This window comes from Sapajus apella, unplaced genomic scaffold (genome assembly GCF_009761245.1).
Source record: "Sapajus apella isolate SASKATOON/1434 unplaced genomic scaffold, GSC_monkey_1.0 scaffold16, whole genome shotgun sequence".
Taxonomy (NCBI): Eukaryota; Metazoa; Chordata; class Mammalia; order Primates; family Cebidae; genus Sapajus; species Sapajus apella.
This window is the reverse complement of record NW_022436956.1, coordinates 12,624,286-12,642,316: the sequence shown is the minus strand read 5'-3', so window position 1 is coordinate 12,642,316 and position 18,031 is coordinate 12,624,286. Positions and strand designations below refer to the sequence as shown.

Genomic DNA, 18,031 nt, shown 5'->3' with positions numbered 1-18,031 from the left:
AAAAAAAAAAAAAAAAAAAAAAAATTAGCCAGGTTTGGTGGTGGGCACCTGTAATCCCAGCTACTAAGGAGGCTGAGGCAGGAGAATCGCTTGAACCCGGGAGGCGGATGTTGCAGTGAGCCTAGATTGTGCCACTGAACTTCAACCTGGGTGACAGTGAGACTGTCTCGAAAAAAAAAAAAATAAGTTTAATTTAAAAATGACTAGGAGGATGTAGTGACAAGTCACAGAATTCCGGCAGGCACCAGAAACTGGAAAAGGCAAGAAATAGTTTTCCTTCCAGAGCCTCCAGAGGGAGCACAGCCCTGCTGACACCTGAGGTCAGCCCAGGGATTCTGATTTTGAGCTTCTGGCCTCCAGAACTACGAAATTAACATTTCTAATTGTTGTAAGCCACCCAGTTTGTGGTCATTTGCTATAGTCACCACAGGAAACTTGTAGAGTCAGATTCCTCCATAGATGAAGTATCTGCTTTGCCCAGGAATCTTTTGGAAGGAAGGAGAGAAGAGAGAAAGAGGGTGATCTGTCCCTTGCTTGCTTAGATTCAGGCCAACACTGGTGGTCTCCAACCCAGAGAGACACACTTGTCCTGGGTTTGTTTTTTTGTTTGTTTGTAGTTTGTTTTTTGTTTGTTCATTTGTTTTGAGATGAAGTCTTGCTCTGTCACCCAGGCTGGAGTGCAGTGGCACGATCTCAGCTCACTGCAACCTCCACCTCCAGTGTTCAAGCAATTCTCCTGCCTCCTCCCTAGTAGCTGGGATTACAGGCACACACCACCACAATCCAGCGAACTTTTGCATTTTTAGTAGAGATGGGGTTTCAGCATGCTGGCCAGGCTGGTCTCTTATCTCTTGACCTTGTGATCCTCCTGCCTTGGCCTCCCAAAGTGCTAGGATTACAAGCACGAGCCACCGTATGCAGCCTGTTTTTCTTTTTTTTTCCTTTTATTTTTTTGAGGCTGAGTCTCACTCTGTCACCCAGGCTAGAGTGCAATGGCACAATCTTGGCTCATTGCAACTTCCATCTCCTGGGTTCAAGCGATTCTTCTGCCTCAGTTTCCCAAGTAGCTGGCACTACAGGCATGCACCACCATGCCCAGCTAATTTTTATATTTTAGAAGAGACAGGATTTCACCATGTTGGCCAGACTGGTCTCGAATTCTTGACCTCAGGTGATCTGCCCCCCCGCAGCCTCCCAAAATGCTGGGATTACAGGCATAAGCCACCATACCCGGTCTATTATTTTTAATAGAGATAGGGTCTCATTACGTTGCCCTGGCTAGTCTCAACCTCCTGGGCTCAAGGGATCTTCCTGCCTTGGTTTCCCAAAGTGGTGGGATTAAGGGCATGAGCCACTGCATCTGGCCTAAATTTACATTTTAAAAAGTCTATTCATCTGGAGTGGTGGCTCACCTGCCTTTAATCCCAGCATCTTGGGAGGCTGGGAGGAAGGATGGAGGATCACTTGAGGCCAGGAGGTGGAGACCAGCCTGGGCAACACAGCAAGACCTCGTCTCTACCAAGAACAAAATAAGTCTATTCAAAATTAGATCTTGAGGCCAGGTGTGGTGGCTCATGCCTATAATCACAGCACTTTGAAGGGCTGAGGCAGGAGAATCACTTGAGCCCAAGAGTGCAAGAGCAGCCTGGGTAACATAGCAAAACCTCATCTCTACCACTGCAACTTCCATCTCCTGGGTTCAAGCGATTCTTCTGCCTCAGTTTCCCAAGTAGCTGGGACTATAGGCATGCACCACCATGCCCAGCTAATTTTTATATTTTAGAAGAGATAGGGTTTCACCATGTTGGCCAGGCTGGTCTCGAACTCCTGACCTCAGGTGATCTGCCCGCCCCAGCCTCCCAAAATGCTGGGATTACAGGCATGAGCCACCATGCCCAGCCTGACCTCCCAAGTTTGAGCAATCCTTCTGCCTCAGTCCCCCAAGCAGCTGGGACTATAGGTGCACACCACCAGGCCAGGCTAATTTTTATATTTATGATAAAGATGGGGTTCACCATTTTGCCCAGGTTGGTCTGAAACTCCTGAGCTCAAACAATCTGCCCACCTGCCTTGGCCCTCAAAGTGCTAGGATTACAGACCTACTATATGTTCTTAAGGTTATCACTCAGCCCTTCCTCAAGGACGGAGAGAAGGAGAAGGAAAAGACACAGGACATGCTTCAGAAATAATGAGTGCAGTCAACCAGGCCCATCCTCCGGCCATCTGAGAGGATGTACCAATAGCGAAATTGTGGCAGGGCCAATGTGGGAGTGTTAAACATGCTCGCATGAACAAAGAGAGCTTTGTGGTCCAGGGTGGATTCTGACATGACCAGACACGTGGACATGACAACTTGCTTTCCCTTTTGAGGGAGCTACTTCATGCTGATGTGTCAGCTCTGTCCCTTTGCAAGACTCCTACTCCCATTTCACCTCTCTTGACTACTGTAAGATGTACTGTCAGATGAATGGTCACTCCTCTCTCTTTGTAATAAAACAATGTAGACATTTATGAAGTTACTTCTAGGTTTTTAATGTCAATACAATTAAAGCACGGTGCATCTTAATTGCCAGCCCCCCAACCCAGTGCAGAACAAATGGTAGCAGTCCTAAATAAAACAGAGGTTGGCCAGGCATGGTGGCGCGTGCCTGTAGTCACAGCTATTCGGGAGGCTGAGGTGGGAGGATTGCTTGAGCCCAGGAGTTCTGGGCTGTAGTGCGCTATGCTGATTGGGTGTCTGGACTAAGTTCGGCATCAGTATGGTGACCTCCCGGGAGCTGGGGATCACCAGATTGCCTAAGGAGGGGTCAAAACTCCCATGCTGATCAGTAATGGGATTATGCCTGTGAATAGCCACTGCAGCAGTCCAGCCTGGGCAACATAGTGAGATCCCATCTCTTAAAAAAATAAACGAAACAAAACAGGGGTTGGCACTGAACTGAAGACAGGTGAGGAAGCCAGGCTGGGATTTCCGTAAAAGTGCCCCAGGCAAAAACAGTTTACATCTAAGGTGCCAAGTTTTCCATAGTGCTTTTTCCAGACTACCTAAAACTATTTTTATATCCATCATTTCCTGTATCTTACAGTTTGCCTAGAAGCAGGGAGAAAGACAATTAATTCAATTTTTCTGGAGAAACAGAGATCCAGCAATTCTGTGTCAAGGGGCATAGGTAGAGTCAAAAAATTATCTGAAAGGCTGGTATCCACTTGTCATGATAACAATGGTGGTAAGTAGCTGTTTGGTCAAATGTTAAGAGTTCAAATCTTGGCTCTGCCATTTACTAGCCATGTGACTTTGGATAAGATGCTTGAACTCTGTCTCAGCACCTTCATTTGTAAAGTAGTTCCTAGTTCACAGTCTCCTCAAGGAATTGTATGAGTCACATGTGTGAGAAGCAAAGAACAACACCAGCCTACAGTAAGTACTCAACAAATGTGAGTTATTTTTATATAGTGCTTTATGGTTTACAAAGTGCTTTCACCTCCCAAGGTCAAAGTGATCCTTTTCACATACATTATTATATCTCAAGATCCAGATCACTTGACTTTTAACCCAGTCATTTGCAAAAAATTCAGAATATTGGGTAAAATGCAGCATGCTTTACTGAACACATCCAAGGAGGCTAATACTAGGTATTGGTGTTTCCAGCCCAGTCCTGTCTTTTTGCTCCATCCCCAGAAGAGCATTCTGCAAGGTCCCCAGGAAGCTCTGGAAGAAGCTCCTACCCAGGAAGCATTAATTTTCCCTCATCCTTTATATAGCAAGAGGCAGAATTAATGCACATTGTTACTTAAGCTCCAGCTGTCTTATCTCCCTGCTTCCAAACACCACTGACTACTCTTTAGAAAACCAATTCCGGGCTCAGGGAGTTACGCTCTATCATTTCCCCTGCTATAAACTTTAGATGCCTTATAAAGCAACCACAAAAAGCCACTCCATGGGTGCTGGTCACCATCCCTCCCCCATACTCCAACCATGGACAGGCCCAGGACTGACATTTCTGGAAAAGGCAGTGTGTGCAAGGTTAGGTTACCACGGTCCATACAAATGAGGAAATGAGGCTGTAGAAAGAAGAAGTAACTTGCCTAAGGCACCACAATGGACACAAGTGCTCTAGCTACAGCGCTTGCCAGCTCTATAATCTTCCCCAACCTCTCTGAGCTGAGTTTTCTCATCTGTAAAACTGGGATAATGATTAAACACACCCCTAGGGTCAGTGTAAAAATTCAGTGAGTTAATTCACTTATTATGAGTAGCACAAAGACTGGCACATACAAGAGCCCAATAAATACTAGGTTTTATTATTATTATTACCAAAAAAGACTATCAGTTAGGGTTTACTCATTGCCTCTTTCATTATAGCAAGTTGGGACCCTTGTCCCTGACGGAAGACGGTGATTTTGTTTCCAAATGAAAGAGTGTTAACATCCCCCAGCCAAATTCACCAGGTGGAGAATGGGGCATCAATATGGTTATGGCTTCTACCTTCTTTGCGGTGGGAGTAGTTTTGTCCAACCTACGATACAATTCATGTATTATTATGCAGTGGTGATTTGAGTCCTTCTTCGAATCCTTTTATTGACAGGATATCCACTCCCTCAAGAAATAAGCCCATTCCTTTTGAACACCTCTTATAATTAGGAAGCGTCTTTTCTCTCTCTTTTTTTTTTTTTTTGACACGGAGTCTCGCCCTGTGGCTCAGGCTGGAGTGCAATGGCATGCTGTGGGCTCACTGCAGCCTCCACCTCCCGGGGTCAAGCCATTCTGCCTCAGCCTCCCGAATAGCTGGGATTACAGGCATACGCCACCACACCTGGCTAATTTTTGTATCTTTAGTAGAGACGGGGTTTCACCATGTTAGCCAGGCTAGTCTCGAAGTCCTAATTTCGTGATCCACCCGCCTCAGCCTCCCAAAGTTCTGGGATTACAGGCATGAGCCACCGAGCCTGGTCAGGGAGTATCTTTTCTCTGTTCTTTCTCCCTCTACCCTCCTGGCCCTTCCTTCCTCTCCTCCTTCCTCCTTTCTTTTTCCCTTCCCTCTTCTTTCTGCCCTGTACCTCTTTTCTTGTTCCCTTCCAGGTCCTGCCAGCTCTGAGAACCTGAGATGCTGCTCCCCACCCCCTCTGCCCCACCCAAAGGCACTATCCAGTCACTGAGCATAGCCTTGGAGAGCACAGTAGGTCTTTGGTGCAGCCGCTTGGCCGGCTGATTAGGAACCCAGCCCCCGATGGTCCTAACAACCCCCTGGGTTTTGCAGGATCTTTGGGAAGCAAAATCTTTTATCTAGGCCTTATGGCTTGGCCTTCTGGTCCATTAGTATCATCCATCAGTTCACCTTATTTCCATTAATAACCGCATCTAGAACCACATGAAACTTGAAATGGGTTGATCTGCTATCTTGAGGCCCAGCTGGGCGGGTATGCAAGCCAAGGAGAGGGCTGGGCGCCGGGGGTGACTCTCGGGACCTGAAGCATACTAGCAGCCCACAAGGTTGGGGTCCTCGCCTGCAAGCCAGCGCGGCTACAGCTCCAGCCCGCACGGAGCCTCCTCGGACAGCGCGGCCGCTTTAAGAGAGGGGCGGGGCCCGGGTACAGGCAAGGCAGGGCCAGCCCACAAGGCTTCTTTTCCTTTTTGATCCATTCAAAAATTACTCATTGCAAATTCCCGGACCGCTAGGCAAGGAGAAGGAAGGGGGCGGAGGAGACACGGCTACTGCAGGCTCAGCGCCGGGGGCAGCCGGGGGCCCGAGTGGCTGAGGCTGGTCCCGCAGCGGCTGCTCGCCGGCGCTCTGGCTCCTGTGGCCTCACCAGGAAGCGTCAGAGTCTCGAGTCTGGGGAAGCTCGGAGCGCCGCCTCCGCCGCCGCCGCCGCCTCCCGCTGGCTCTGGGTCCCCGAGCCCCCTCCCCTGGCCCAGCCCGACTCCCTCCTCCTTCCCGGACGATCCGGCTTGGGCGCCGTCCCTGGTGATGGCTGGCCGCTGAGCCATGGCTCAGTACGGCCACCCCAGTCCGCTCGGCATGGCTGCGAGAGAGGAGCTGTACAGCAAAGTCACCCCCCGGAGGAACCGCCAGCAGCGCCCCGGCACCATCAAGCATGGATCCGCGCTGGACGTGCTCCTCTCCATGGGGTTCCCCAGAGCCCGCGCGTAAGTGGCCGGGCTCGCAGCCCCGGACGACCCCTCCCGCGCGCGCGGCCGGCCCTCGGCTTCGCTCCGGCTCGCCTCCCAGCGCCTGCCGGACGGGCGGCGCGCTCCCCGCTGCTCGCGACCTGTTGGGGGCAGGATGGGCGCGCTGGCAGCCCGGGATTCGGCTCTGGGCGGGGGTGCCGGGGAAGACGCGGCGCGGGGGCGCTGGGCAGGGGCTTGCCTAAAGCTGGGAGACGAGGGCCCGGGGTTCGAGCCCCGGGTACGGTGCCCGGCGTCCGGCCCCAGCGGGTGGAGCTCAGCGTTTCTTTAGCGCGCTCCCCTAGGTCTCCAGCGCCGAGCGCCTGGGTAGGCGGGGCCCCGCGTAAGACTCGGGCATCCTCTCCGGCCGGAATACTGGGCTGCCCTGGGATCCTCCCGTGTCTGGGAAAGGGCGAGAGACTGCGGGACAGGGAGGCCGGCGCCCCCGTTGCAGCGGCTTCCAGCTCCGGATGTCGCTCTCAGGCTCGGTCTCCCCCTGGAGTAGGAGGAGCGGGAGCGTGGGTGTTGCTGCGTGTTCATTGATGGGGAGGATGGAATGAGAAAGAGAAGCGATCCCTCCAGGGGACCTGGGTTCTCGTCAGTGGTGACGGCAGCTCAGAAATCTGTGGGTGCCTGAGAGTAAGGAGGGGAAGCTGTTCTTCTTCATCCTTCCTCTAGGAGAGTGGGTTAGGGGAGGGCAAGGAGAGCGCAGGTTGCTGCCCCTGGAGCCTGCTGGGGAGAGGCCTGGTTGCCAGCATAGGGCAGCGGTGGCCGGAGTCGTCTTAGGCTGGTTGGCTCAAGTGTCAGGGGCTGGAACTCTGACTAAGAGGAATCCAAGGCCCAGTGGCCAGGCCCCTCTTCCCTGGTTAATCCCTGGCTTGCAGATTTCTTCCGTGGGGACACAAGGCCTGGGTTCCGGTTGAGGCGCAGATTCCTTGCATCTTTGAATTACATCACCTGTACAGGAGAGTTGGACAAACTTTATCAGTAAGGTCCAAGTAAACGAAAGTCCTTTTTATTTTTAATTTTTTCCCCCTCATATTTTTTTTTCAGGTAATAACTTTATTTATTTATTTTTTGAGACATAGCCTCGCTTTGTCGCCCAGGCTGGAGTGCACTGTGGCAACCTCATCTCACTATAACCTCCGCCTCCCAGGTTTAAGCGATTCTCCCCCACCTTAGCCGCCTGAGTAGCTGGGACCACAGGCATGTGCCACCACGCCCAGCTAATTTTTGTATTTTTAGTAGAGACAAGGTTTTGACGCGTTGGCCAGGCTGGTCTCCAACTCCTGACCTCAGGTGTTCGCCAACTTGGCCTCCCAAAGTACTGGGATTACAGGCAATAACTGTAGGTCCCCCTTCCCTTATCCCTGGGCAAACGTTGTTTATTCTTTACTAACTTGGTTTTGATTTCTTAATCAAAGTAGACCCTTGAATTTATTATTCTCCAGACTACTGGGACACTTTGGAGTGGCCTTAGAAGGCCCCAAAATGGACTGATGGTTTCTGCCTTCCACTTACGACTTACTAATACCAGGGCTCCAGTTCCTAATACCAGAATTACAGGGAGAAATGTGGATTCTGCAGGGGTGAGTCAGGTGTGGACGCTTCAAGTGAGGTCGTCAGTATGGATGAACAATGTGCACAGCTCTCCTTAAAAACGGGAGGTGGGGCTGGGTGCAGTGGCCCACGCCTGTAACCCCAGCACTTTGGGAGGCGGAGGCAGCTGGAATACTTGAGGCCAGAAGTTTGAAACCAGATTGGCTAACATGGTGAAACCCCGTCTTTACTAAAAACACAAAAATTAGCAGGGTGTGGTGGCGCATGCCTGTAATTCCAGATTCTTGGGAGGCTGAGATGAGAAGAGCCCTGTAGGTGGAGGTTGCAATGAGCCAAGATCACCTTGTTGCACTCTAGCCTGGGTAACAGAGTGAGACTGTCTAAAACAAACAAACAAACAAACAAACAAAAAACAAAAAAAAATGAAAAACTGGAGGTGGGAGTGGGGAAATCAGCTGGGGAAGGCTGCAGAATTAGCATAGTCTCAGGCTACTGCCTTTTCTGAAATGAGGCCACCACTAAAAACCTAAATTGCTTAATTAAGAGAAGAAATACTTAACTGAACTCCTCAGACAGTCATCTCTGAGATTCAAATCAGCTTGAAGGGGACAACTTTTGTCCTGCATTGAGTCCAGGAGGTCTTGCCATGTCCTGACAGATTAGCATAAGTGCCTAATTTTGGCTTGCGCAACCCCTGAGATCTCCTAATAGCTAGCATGTATTGAATACTTACTCTATACTGTTCTAAATACTTATATCTTTGTTACCCATTTTATCCTCCTAGTAACTCAATGAAGAAGGTACTACTTATGCCCATTTTGTGAACTGGGCAACTGAGGTTTAGAAAGGCTACATACCTTGCTTAAGGTCACAGCAGTAAGCAGTGAAGCTGGGATTCAAACCCAGGTATTGTATCTGCACAGGGCAGGCCTCACACCACCTAGGGCCAGGATAGAAATAATGCAATGTGGGTAAAATGCTTAGAACAGTTCCCGGCACTTAGTGAGCAATCGTGAAGTGTTAGTTACTTTATTAGCTTCCTATGGCTGCTGTAGTAAATGGCCACAAACTGAATGGCGTAGAACAGCAGAAATTTATTCTCACAATTGTAGAGACCAGGAGTTGAAAATCAGTATCACTGGGTTGAAATCGAGGTGTCAGCAGGGCTGCGGTCCTCCTGGAATCTCTAGGGCAATCCAGTCCCTGCCTCTCCTAGCTTCTGGTGGGGACTGGCATTCTTTGGCTTGTGGCTGCATGAGTCCAATCACTGCCTTTGTGTCAAATTGTCTTTGCTTTCTGTGTCGAGTCTCCCTTGGCATGTCTCTTATGAGGGTACATGTGGCTGTACTTAAGTCCCACTTGGATAATCCAGCATAATCTCCCCATCTCAAGATCATTATCTGCAAAGTCCTTTTTTAAAAAAAAAAAAATAAGGCAGCATTCACAGCTTCTAGGGATTAGGATGTGGGTGTCTTTTGGGGGGTCATTTTCCTATGACAGCTACCATTATATTACTACTGGCACTGCCCCTCTTTACCAAAGATGTAACAAGAGTGGGCCTGGAGAGAGGGAGGCTGGGTTTGCTGCTCTTTTTCTTAAATTCTCTGCCTGGAAGGGAGTGAAGCTCTTGGAGGTCGCCTATGTAGTCAGACTCCCCCCACCCCCAGGTTTGCTTCCCTCCTCTGCTTCAACCCAGAAAGGCTGATGCAGTTGGCCTTCCTTCTAATAACTTAGACCAGTATGAAAAGGGGCCATCGGAGACTTCAGAGAGCAGGCATTTAACTTCATTTTGAAGAGGTGAGAAGAAAGAGCAAGGGTGTCAGGCTTAGCTCATCAGAAGCTTGTCTCTTGAGCTTTATGCCTGGAGGGCGGAGCATAATGAAAATCCAAAGCCTGGAAGAGCAGTGATGGTCTCCTGGGTCCAGAAGACTTGGATGTGATGCTTTAAGAAGGGGTGAGATGGTTGTTTCAAACCTGGCCCTTTTGACAGAGTGACAGTAGAGTGACAGGGCTGAAAGCTCTAGTTTCCTCTGTGGGTGAAACTGGGTCTGGTATTGTTTGGCAGCAAGAGGGGGCATTCCGGCCAGACTCTTGGTAGGCTGGCAGAGAGAGTTGAGGCCAGCAAGGCCTGGCCTGATCCAGCCGGTGCTGTGCCATGGTCTTGCAAAAGTCATTTAGTCCCCTTGGGGCAATGCTAGTGCCCTCTGAGGGGAACGCCATTAATGAATGCACGCTTGTTAAGTGCTTGACAGAGCTAAGAGGACCAGAGGGTTGCAGGGCTGGCTCAAGCAGGGTGACCTCAGGGTGTGCTCTCTCCAGCTCTTTACTCCCTGGAGCTGGGCTAGGTTTTTTCCATCCTAATATATGAATTTCATTCCAACTTAGACACCGCTATAGAAGAATTTGCCACGCCGGGCGCAGTGGCTCACGCCTGTAATCCCAGCACTTTGGGAGGCCGAGGCGGGTGGATCACGAGGTCAACAGATCGAGACCATCCTGGTCAACACGGTGAAACCCCGTCTCTACTAAAACTACAAAAAATTAGCTGGGCATGGTGGCGCGTGCCTGTAATCCCAGCTACTCAGGAGGCTGAGGCAGGAGAATTGCCTGAACACAGGAGGCGGAGGTTGTGGTGAGCCGAGATCGCGCCATTGCACTCCAGCCTGGGTAACGAGCGAAACTCTGTCTCAAAAAAAAAAAAAAAAGAAGAAGAAGAAGAATTTGCCACATGGAGAAGTCTGAGAAGTGGCAATTTCATGGTATGTGTGTGTGTGTGTGTGTGTGTGCACGTGTGCAAATCCAAGTTAAGGAGGTGTTAGGGAGGCATCAGGAAGGAAACCTTTCAAAGGGCCAAAATGGCCAATTGCTTCCTTTTTTCTTTGCCCACTAGTACTTCCCTGTTTTAAGAGTTCTAAAAATAAGGGTCCAGCTTCCGCGATTGAGGCTAGTGAGGTTGGTTGGAGGGAAAAGAAAGAATGTGTTGGGGGCAAAGATCTGAGGAAGAGGAGGCCTCAGAGGCCAGGAGAGGGTCTGAGCCTGACACCGGAGAAGACGGGACGGGACTCAGATCTGGGCCATCTCTTTGCACAGCTGGACCTGATGTCACAGCACTAACACCCCCCTGCTGACCTCTGGTTTCTGGGGAGACAGGCTCTTAGCTCTTCTGTAGCTTGGGGCTGACGCTGGGCCTCGGAGCTAGTCACTGAATGATTGAATTAGAGGAGTCCTTACTGATACAACCCTGACCGTTTTTTAATTTTTATTTTTTGAAGCCGCCAGTGGCTGGAACTTTGTCTACAGCAAATGGCTGTCTAATGTTTCCTAATGATTGAGAGATAATAGTCTTGGGAAAGACACTGTAGCAGGGGTCAAAGGTCCCAAGGTCTTGTCTAGTTACTGAGTGACACCTGCACTTTTTAGGTTTTCTCTTTAACCTCTTTTCCTTAATAGCTTTACCAGCTTCTGTGCATGGCAAGACCTGTCATGTGTCATGGGGCTTTGCAAAGACAAAATGAGATCACGGACAGAAAATAACTTGGGCAAGTTAAAGATAGGATCAAGATGTGATGATGGCATTATTGTGTTGGATTGGAAGAAGGGAGAGGAGGGGAGATGGTGGCTGAGGTGTCTGGCGAGGATTTACATGTATTATTGGATTGTCCTTTTTTTTTCTATTGAGGATATTTGAACAATGCCAAATTGAAGAGCAAGACAGGGGCAGAAGGAAAGAGCTGGAATGAGAGCATCTTTGACTTGGCTTGGGACAGTAACTGTGTTAGCTATGCCTCACTGCCCAAAGATAAAAGCAGCTCCAAGCTGGCTGCATGAGGAGTTGAGAAGCCTCGTGTGTAACCCATGAATTAAAGTATCCGGTTTCCCTGGCTTTCTCCAGCTTACCTGTTGGTTGACATTGGATCCTTTGAGAACACTTGGCCAACCCAACCTCTCTGAAATGTAGCAGGCTCTGGGGTGGGGGCTGCAGCTGCTTTCCCAGACTTGGATAGAAAGAGGAAAAACTGGAACCCACCTAGAGCTGAAGGGGTCTTATACGTGGGCCGGGCAAGGAAGCCTCTAATGTACCTGCTGTGACTGTGCACCCACACAACACGCCCTTCTATTTGTGTTATTGTACATTGTAAAAATTGCTCTTACGTGCATTAAATACCCCACAGCAGTCTTGTGAGGTAAAGCACACAACGTAGGCTTTGTTTTAAGATGAGACGGAGGCTTAGAGGAGCTCAGGATGTGTTATGGTCTCACAGTTGGTAGGCAGGGACCGTGTTGCCCTAGCAGCCTCAGGCTAAGCTGCAAATCTTGTGAATTTTCCAGGCTATGCAGAGGTCCTGGTTCAAAAAAAAAAAAAAAGCCTTGATATGCTTTTTTGTTTTTGTTTTTTTTTTTTGAGACTGAGTTTTGCTCTTGTTGCCCAAGCTGGAGTGCAATGGCACGATCTTGGCTCACTGCAACCTCTGCCTCCCAGGTTAAGTGATTCTCCTGCCTCAGTCTCCCAAGTAGCTGAGATTATAGGCGTGCACCACCATGCCCAGCTAATTTTGTATTTTTAGTAGAGACAGAGTTTTACCATGTTGGTCAGGCTCGTCTCAAACTCCTGAACTCAAGTGATCTACTCGCCTTGGTCTCCCAAAGTGCTGGGATTACAGGCGTGAGCCACTGTGCCTGGCCGATGTGCTTTTTTTAAACAAAAATCTTTCCTGAGTTATGACTTGTGTACAATCAGCTAAACCTATTTAAAGATTGATACATTTTGCCAAAGGTACCCATGTGATCACCTAGTACAGGACACAGTACATTCATTGCCCTTAAATATTTCGTTTGTAACCCTTTGCAGTTAGTCTCTCTCAGCCTCCAACCCCAGCAGCCACCAGTCTCTTTCTTTCACTATATATTAGTTTGCATTTTCTAGACTGTCATGTAGGTCATACAGTGCATACTCTTGTACTTGGCTTCTTTCCTTCAGCATATTTTTGAGACTCATCCTGCATGTATCAGTAGTTTATCTCTCTTAATTGCTGAGTAGACCTTGAGGTATTTGGATGTGCTAGTAGGGTAATTATAACCCCTTGCACGTAGCTTCTATGAAAATTCCCTCTTATGCCCTAATTTCTTTCCTTCTTTTTTTCTTTCTTTTGAGACAGAGTCTTGCTCTGTTGCCCAGGGTGGCACGGCACGATCTCAGCTTACTGCAAACTCCATCTCCCGGGTTTAAGCAATTCTCCTGCCTCAGCCTCCCGAGTAGCTGGGAATACGGGTGCATGTTGCCATGCCTGGGTAATTTTTTGTATTTTAGTAGAGATGGGGTTTCACCGTGTTGCCCAGGCTGGTTGAGAACTCCTGAGCTCAGGCTCCACCTGCGCCTCCCAAAGTGCTGGGATTACAGGCGTGAGCCACTGCTCCTGGCCTTATGCCCTAATTTCTAATAATACCTTAAGTTTTTAGACCACATTCAAGCTTACCAAGAAGATTCACGCACGTAATCACTATCAAGTCTCAGACATTGATAATGTAATGAGAAAACTGAGGTTTGGAAGATTAAGTGCTACAGAGATTGAAAAATATCCGGCCGGGCGCGGTGGCTTAAGCCTGTAATCCCAGCACTTTGGGAGGCTGAGGCGGGTGGATCACGAGGTCAAGAGATCGAGACCATCCTGGTCAACACGGTGAAACCCCGTCTCTACTAAAAATACAAAACATTAGCTGGGCATGGTGGCGCATGCCTGTAATCCCAGCTACTGAGGAGGTTGAGGCGGGAGAATTGCCTGAACCCAGGAGGCGGAGGTTGCGGTGAGCCGAGATTGTGCCATTGCACTCCAGCCTGGGTAACAAGAGTGAAACTCCGTCTCAAAAAAAAAGAAAAAGAAAAATATCCTGCCTCATGGCTCTATCCTGTGGCTTTGATCACCACCTGCTCCCCGCCCTCAGCTGCCTCAAAGGCCAGCCGACTTTCAGGGAGTGGACAGTCATTCGCAGAGCTAAAGGCTTTGCTTTGCAAAGAGGCAGCAAACGTAGAGAATCCTGTGTCTCCCACCAGCTTTGCCCTGGCGGATGATGGTGCGGTGGTGCTATCAGTGCATCCCTGACCCCAGCAGGCATCAGACTGGGTAGGGGTGTCTCCTTACTTGGCCATCCAGAAGCTGAAGCATCCCCATCATTATCTGCCCCATCCATTCTGCTCTGATAGACAGAGATCTGAACTTGTGGCAGCCTGGCCTTGATTTTCAGCTCTGCCTCTTACCAGCTGAGTGACTGACCTTGGGAAAGTTGCTGAACATGCTAAACCTCAATTTTCCTGTCTGTACAATGCAGACAATAACAGTCCTTACCTTGAAGGATCTTTGTGAGAGAAGGGTGCCAAGCCAGGCAAACAGCTGGAGAGCGCCTGGCATTGGGCACACCCTCAGTAATGAGGTAGGTATTAGTGCCACTCAAGTGGCGATGTTACTCCACATGGCTCCCTCTGTGGTTTGGTTCCCTGGTCGCCTTCCACGTTTACGGTTCTCTGCTCCTCACTGAGCTCTGGGCATAAGGCGGTGAGGTGGGGCAGAGGCCAGCGATGCTTTCGCCCTGGCAACTGCATTCTTCTCTCTGTGCCTCTACCTCTAGAGCGCCCAGAGGGGTGCGGGGCCCGAGGAAAAGCAGACCCAGGTCAGAATGAGCACCGCCCAGGTTGCTGACTATAATAAATGGCAGAGTTTGCAGACTAGAAGGGGTACCATATGGCTGTCTTCTGATTACTTTCAAATGGAATCAGACTCAAACCTCAGAGAGAGAGCAGGGAGGAAAAAGTACACTCAAGAATGGATCCCCTGCATGGTGACAGTCACAGACAAGCAGGGTGCACAGCCATGGCCGGGAGAATGAGATGCCTCTGGTCCGCATTGAACTGAACACTTTTGTCTTCTTCATAGATGGATTCTCCCAAGGCCACTTTGTATTTGCCCAAAGGCTTATGGAGAATCTCTGGTTTTTCTCTTTTCCCTGGAGGATGGATGGGTGGATGGGCAGATGTGGCAGTGCTCGCAGTCCTCTGGACCCTCTGTGGGGGGCCCTGGGTATGTGACAGGTGATCCCTTTTCTTGTTTCATCTTGCTCACATTCCTGTTTTCCTGGTGACTTTACAGTCAGGCTCTTTGCCACCTACTAGCTATGACTGTGAGGCCTATGGTCAGGTGTCCTAGATGAATATCCAGAACCTGAGCTCCTACTGTGCATACAGCACCCTGCAAAATTCTGTGCAGTCCTCTGGAGGAAAAGGTAAATGTCAGGTTTTCCCACCTGGCACTCTGAAGTCAGCTGCTCTTCTGAGCTGGCTGCATGTTCTCCATAGAGACCCTTGGAGCAGCAGGCCTGCCTTTTTGAGGCCTGTGTGAACACAGCTCTACAGAGAGTCCAAAGGCTCTGGATTCTGTGCACAGCCCACATGGAGCCTGGTGGTAGCACACTATGAGGCAAGCTAGGTCTTCCTTCGTTCAAACCCTGGCTTTGTGATGTCACTCTACTCTCACCTATTGGCTGCTTGGACTCACATGCATCCTTTTTCTTCCCAGGCCTCAGTGGTCCCAACTGTAAAAGGGGTTGATGTCAGCCACCTCTGCAATCCCTTGCAATTCTGATGGCTGGATCAAGGGCGACGTGGACAGTGTGTATGTGTGTGTTTTTGCTTTGTTTTTGATTTTGAGACATGGTCTTGCTGTGTCACCCAGGCTGCAGTGCAGTTGTGTAATTATGGATCACTGTAGCCTTGACCTCCCAGGCTCATGTGATCCTGCCACCTCAGCCTCAGGAGTAGCTGGGATGACAGATGTGTGCCACCGTGCCTGGCTAATTTTTGTATTTTTTTGTAGAGATGGGGTTTTGCCATGTTACCCATGCTGCTCTTGAACTCCTGAGCTCCAGCAATCTGCCAGCCGTGGCCTCCCAAAGTCCTGGGATTACAGGTGTGAGCCACTGTGCCCAGCTCAAGCGTGTGTTTCCCTCTGTCTCTCAGGCTATAGTGCAGTAGCACGATGCTAGCTCATTGCAGCCTTGAACACTTGGCCTTTAGTCATCCTCTGCCTCAGCCATCTGAACAGTGAGACCTACAGGTGTGCCCCACCACACCTGGAAAATTTTAAAATTTTATTTTATTTTAATTTTTGCAGGGATGGGGGTCTCACTACATTGCCCAGGCTTGTCTCAAGCTCCTGGGTTCAAGCAATCCACTCGCCCGCTGGGATTACAGGCATGAGCCCCTGCGCCCAGCCTGGACCAGTGTTTTTGAACAGCATGAGGATACTCTCCCTGCTTCGTGTGTGTGCTTCTCTGTTCCAGAGCGTTTGGCTTTTCTGTTCCTGTTGTTGTTGTTTTTTTCACAGTGCTTTATGGTCAAATTCTTTTCCTCTCCCTTTAAAGAAAACTCTTCAGGACTGTTGATATTCTAGAGAGTAAATAAACAGAAAGGAAGAAAGATATGAGGCAATTACAGCGGTGGGGAGCCGTTTACTAGTATGTAACAGTATAATTCTCAAATTGGTACAAAACCAAAGCAAACAATTTGTTTTCTTGCAAAATGCAACCCAAGTGGTAGTTAAATAAGAAGAGGGGAGTGCCTTGAGCCCAGCACCTGGGGTAGATAGATTGCTCGTGGGTACCTTTTCAATTAAAGGGACATCTTCCCTTCTGTTGAGTCACCAGCTGTTTGTGTGACACTTCCCGTTGTGCTCCCTGCCCCTGCGGAAGCGTAGACATTCTTGTGCATAAAGCAACTGCAGCAGTGAACTCCACCAGGACTGAGGCTGTTCCCACACAGAGTGGGAAGCTGAAAGAAGCAACACTGTAGCCGCTCATGGCAGTCCGGAAAATGCCAGGGGACAGCCGACAGCACAGATGGCAGAGGCGGCTGGATGCTTCCGATTTCTTTCAGGTTTTGTTGGACGAGCCTTCCCGGTGAATCAGGTAGCAGGATTGTTTAGAATCCTACTTCCACGTTGATGGTGCTCCATTCAAAAACATTTGCTGAGAGCGTTCGCTCCCGAAATGTTTATTTCTTCACGTTGGCTAGGGAGCACTTAGAGAGAAGGGAAGAAACCTGCCTCAATGGCTGCTTTTGTGTGCAGTCTAGTCAGACGCAGACACGGGCAGAATGATGCGGGCTTTCTGGCATTCTCAGCCAGTGGCGTCTGCAGTTTCGGTTTGAACCAACTTTTCCTTGCATTGCCTGCTTGCTCATTTGTTTCTCCTCTTTTTCCCTAATCAGATTTTATCCATTCTAGATAACTAGTTCCACTGTAATGCATCTGGCTCCTCTTCCCTTCTTTTCACTTTCCCTTCCTCTCCTCTCTCACTCTTCTCATCTCTTCTGCCACAAGCCGTATTAAGCTTTACCCTGTGAAGCGAGCCAGGCTAAGGGGATTACCCCGAATCACCTGCAGAGATGCACAGTGATCAGCCATTTTCTCCATGGCAAGTTCCCTGGTAATGCCATTCTTTTCTTTTTTTTTTTTTTGAGAGTCTCACTCTGTCACCCAAGCTGCAGTGCAATGTCGCCATCTCAGCTCACTGCAACCTCTGCCTCCTGGGTTCAAGCGATTCTCCTGCCTCAGCTTCCAGAGTAGCTGGGATTACAGGCATGCGCCACCACGCCTGGCTAATTTTTGTATTTTTGGTAGAGATGGGGTTTCGCCATGTTGGCCAGACTGGCCTCGAACTCCTGACCTCAGGTGATCTGCTCACCTCAACCTCCCAAAGTGCTGGGATTACAGGTGTGAGTCACTGCACCCAGCCCATTCTATCTCTCTCTATGTATGTATGTATATAATGTACAGACACTTCACACATTTGTGTGCAATTTTAATATCCTATTGTAACAGGAGTCGAGAGTATAAAGATAATTAAATATAATCTCCATCCTCAGGAAACTGGCAATCTAGGGTGGAAGATGGACGATTATGATAAAGTGTGGTAAATGTGGTGCAAGAGATAAAGACGGAAGACGCATCTGTGTGGGAGGGTCAGGGTCATAAACCAGACACGGACACATGATTACATCTGCAGCACCAATAAGACAGGAGCAATACTCTTCAGTTTGAGAGGAGAGGAAAAATTCTGGGAAGGCCAACAGACAGTTCGAATGATTTAATATTACACCCCAAGTGGAATATTCTGCTTGGAAGAAACCTCCAGAGGTAGTTACTCAGAAACCTCTAGCTGGAATTGCTGGTAGGGCTCATCTCATCCAGTACCCTTTTTCTTTACACTTAAGTAAAATGAGACCAGAAAATGAAGCAATACTTTCAGGATCCAATACGGCTC

General features: G+C 49.2%; 1 protein-coding gene across 3 annotated transcripts in view; it reads left to right on the top strand.

The window, feature by feature from the left end:
- The first annotated feature begins 5,117 nt into the window (after positions 1-5,117).
- UBASH3B (ubiquitin associated and SH3 domain containing B) overlaps positions 5,118-18,031 on the top strand; it is a 163,298-nt gene continuing 150,384 nt past the window's right edge. For 2 of the 3 annotated variants that reach the window (XM_032285155.1, XM_032285156.1), the window contains exon 1: positions 5,118-6,145. In XM_032285155.1, coding sequence (XP_032141046.1) covers positions 5,985-6,145 — 161 coding nt within the window. In that variant the 5' untranslated portion in view covers positions 5,118-5,984. Of the gene's footprint in view, positions 6,146-15,902; positions 16,676-18,031 lie in introns of those variants that run through there. The other variant, XM_032285157.1, reaches the window with a different exon arrangement.